Source organism: Anneissia japonica, unplaced genomic scaffold (genome assembly GCF_011630105.1).
Source record: "Anneissia japonica isolate Jap-2015-1 unplaced genomic scaffold, ASM1163010v1 scaffold4548_len1059_cov251, whole genome shotgun sequence".
NCBI classification, from domain to species: domain Eukaryota; kingdom Metazoa; phylum Echinodermata; class Crinoidea; order Comatulida; family Comatulidae; genus Anneissia; species Anneissia japonica.
The window spans coordinates 1-1028 of NW_022749124.1; the positions used below are offsets into that span (position 1 = coordinate 1).

General features: G+C 42.0%; 1 protein-coding gene across 1 annotated transcript; it reads right to left on the bottom strand.

Moving 5' to 3' along the window:
* Positions 1–606: 606 nt before the first annotated feature.
* LOC117120993 (nucleolar protein 58-like) lies at positions 607–954 on the bottom strand (the record flags this gene model as incomplete). Its single annotated transcript, XM_033266088.1, has 1 exon — positions 607–954. A coding segment is annotated over exon 1 (348 nt), but the record flags the coding sequence as incomplete, so codon positions are not given.
* Positions 955–1028: the final 74 nt, after the last annotated feature.

Here is a 1028-nt window from a genome sequence, read left to right on the forward strand (position 1 = left end):
AGCGTGTACGTGAGCCACGTCCTCAAGGGTGTTGACGGGAAGGTGGTATGTCCGATCCTGAGGAAATACACGTGCCCGACCTGCGGGGACGGTGGGGACAACGCACACACTGTCAAGTATTGCCCCTATAATAATAATAATAAAAAGAAGGTGAAAGTAGAAGAAGATACGGAAAAATCTCTCTTGTCAGCGTTTTTTTAAATTACAAAATAATTAGTGATTTTCTAGTTTGAATAAAGAGAAGGCTAAAACAAAATGTGAAAATATTGGTCTTGTGTGTGTTTTTTTTATATTTTTGAAACTTGTTTTTTGTGACTGAAGATATAACAATGTTTGGTATCCGGCCGTCTAGACTTGAAAGGTCAAAGAACTGGAAGCCAGACAATCACCGTCTGGAATTGTCTGGTCGACGACACCAACAGTCTGTAATTGTCAGGTCGACGAACTCGAAGCACGACACACACTCTACACTCGCACAACTTCAAACTTCACGCTCGAACAACAATTACACTCGATAAAATTACATTGGACGACATTTTCAGAATTATATACATATATTTTATTCAACAAACTCAAAGTAATAATTTCTCGATATTAAATTCTAACTGGTTTGGTTACATTATTTTCTTTGTTGGAACGCTTCTTTTTATTTTTGGATTCGCCTCGCTTCTTTCTTTTCCCCGCCTTCCATGTTTCATCCTCGTCGTCATCATCGTCGTCCTCTTCGTTATTTTTTTCATCGTTTCGTTCTTTCCTCTTCTTCCCATTTTTACTTTGTTCGTCATCGTCTCTCGCTCGCTTAAGCAGAGTGCACATCGTCACCTGCATGTCTTTCATCATTTTTCTAAACTCGCCCTGCTCCTTCGTCCACGCCATTCTCTCTTTTTTGAAGTTCAACCGCTCTTCCTCTAATTCGCCGATCGTCTCCCTGAACGCGTTGCGTTCCTCGGCCATGCGTTTGAACTCGTCGTTAAACTCGCTCTGGAGTCGAGCGAGGTCGTCCTTGGCCCTTTTCAGTTCCTCCCGCG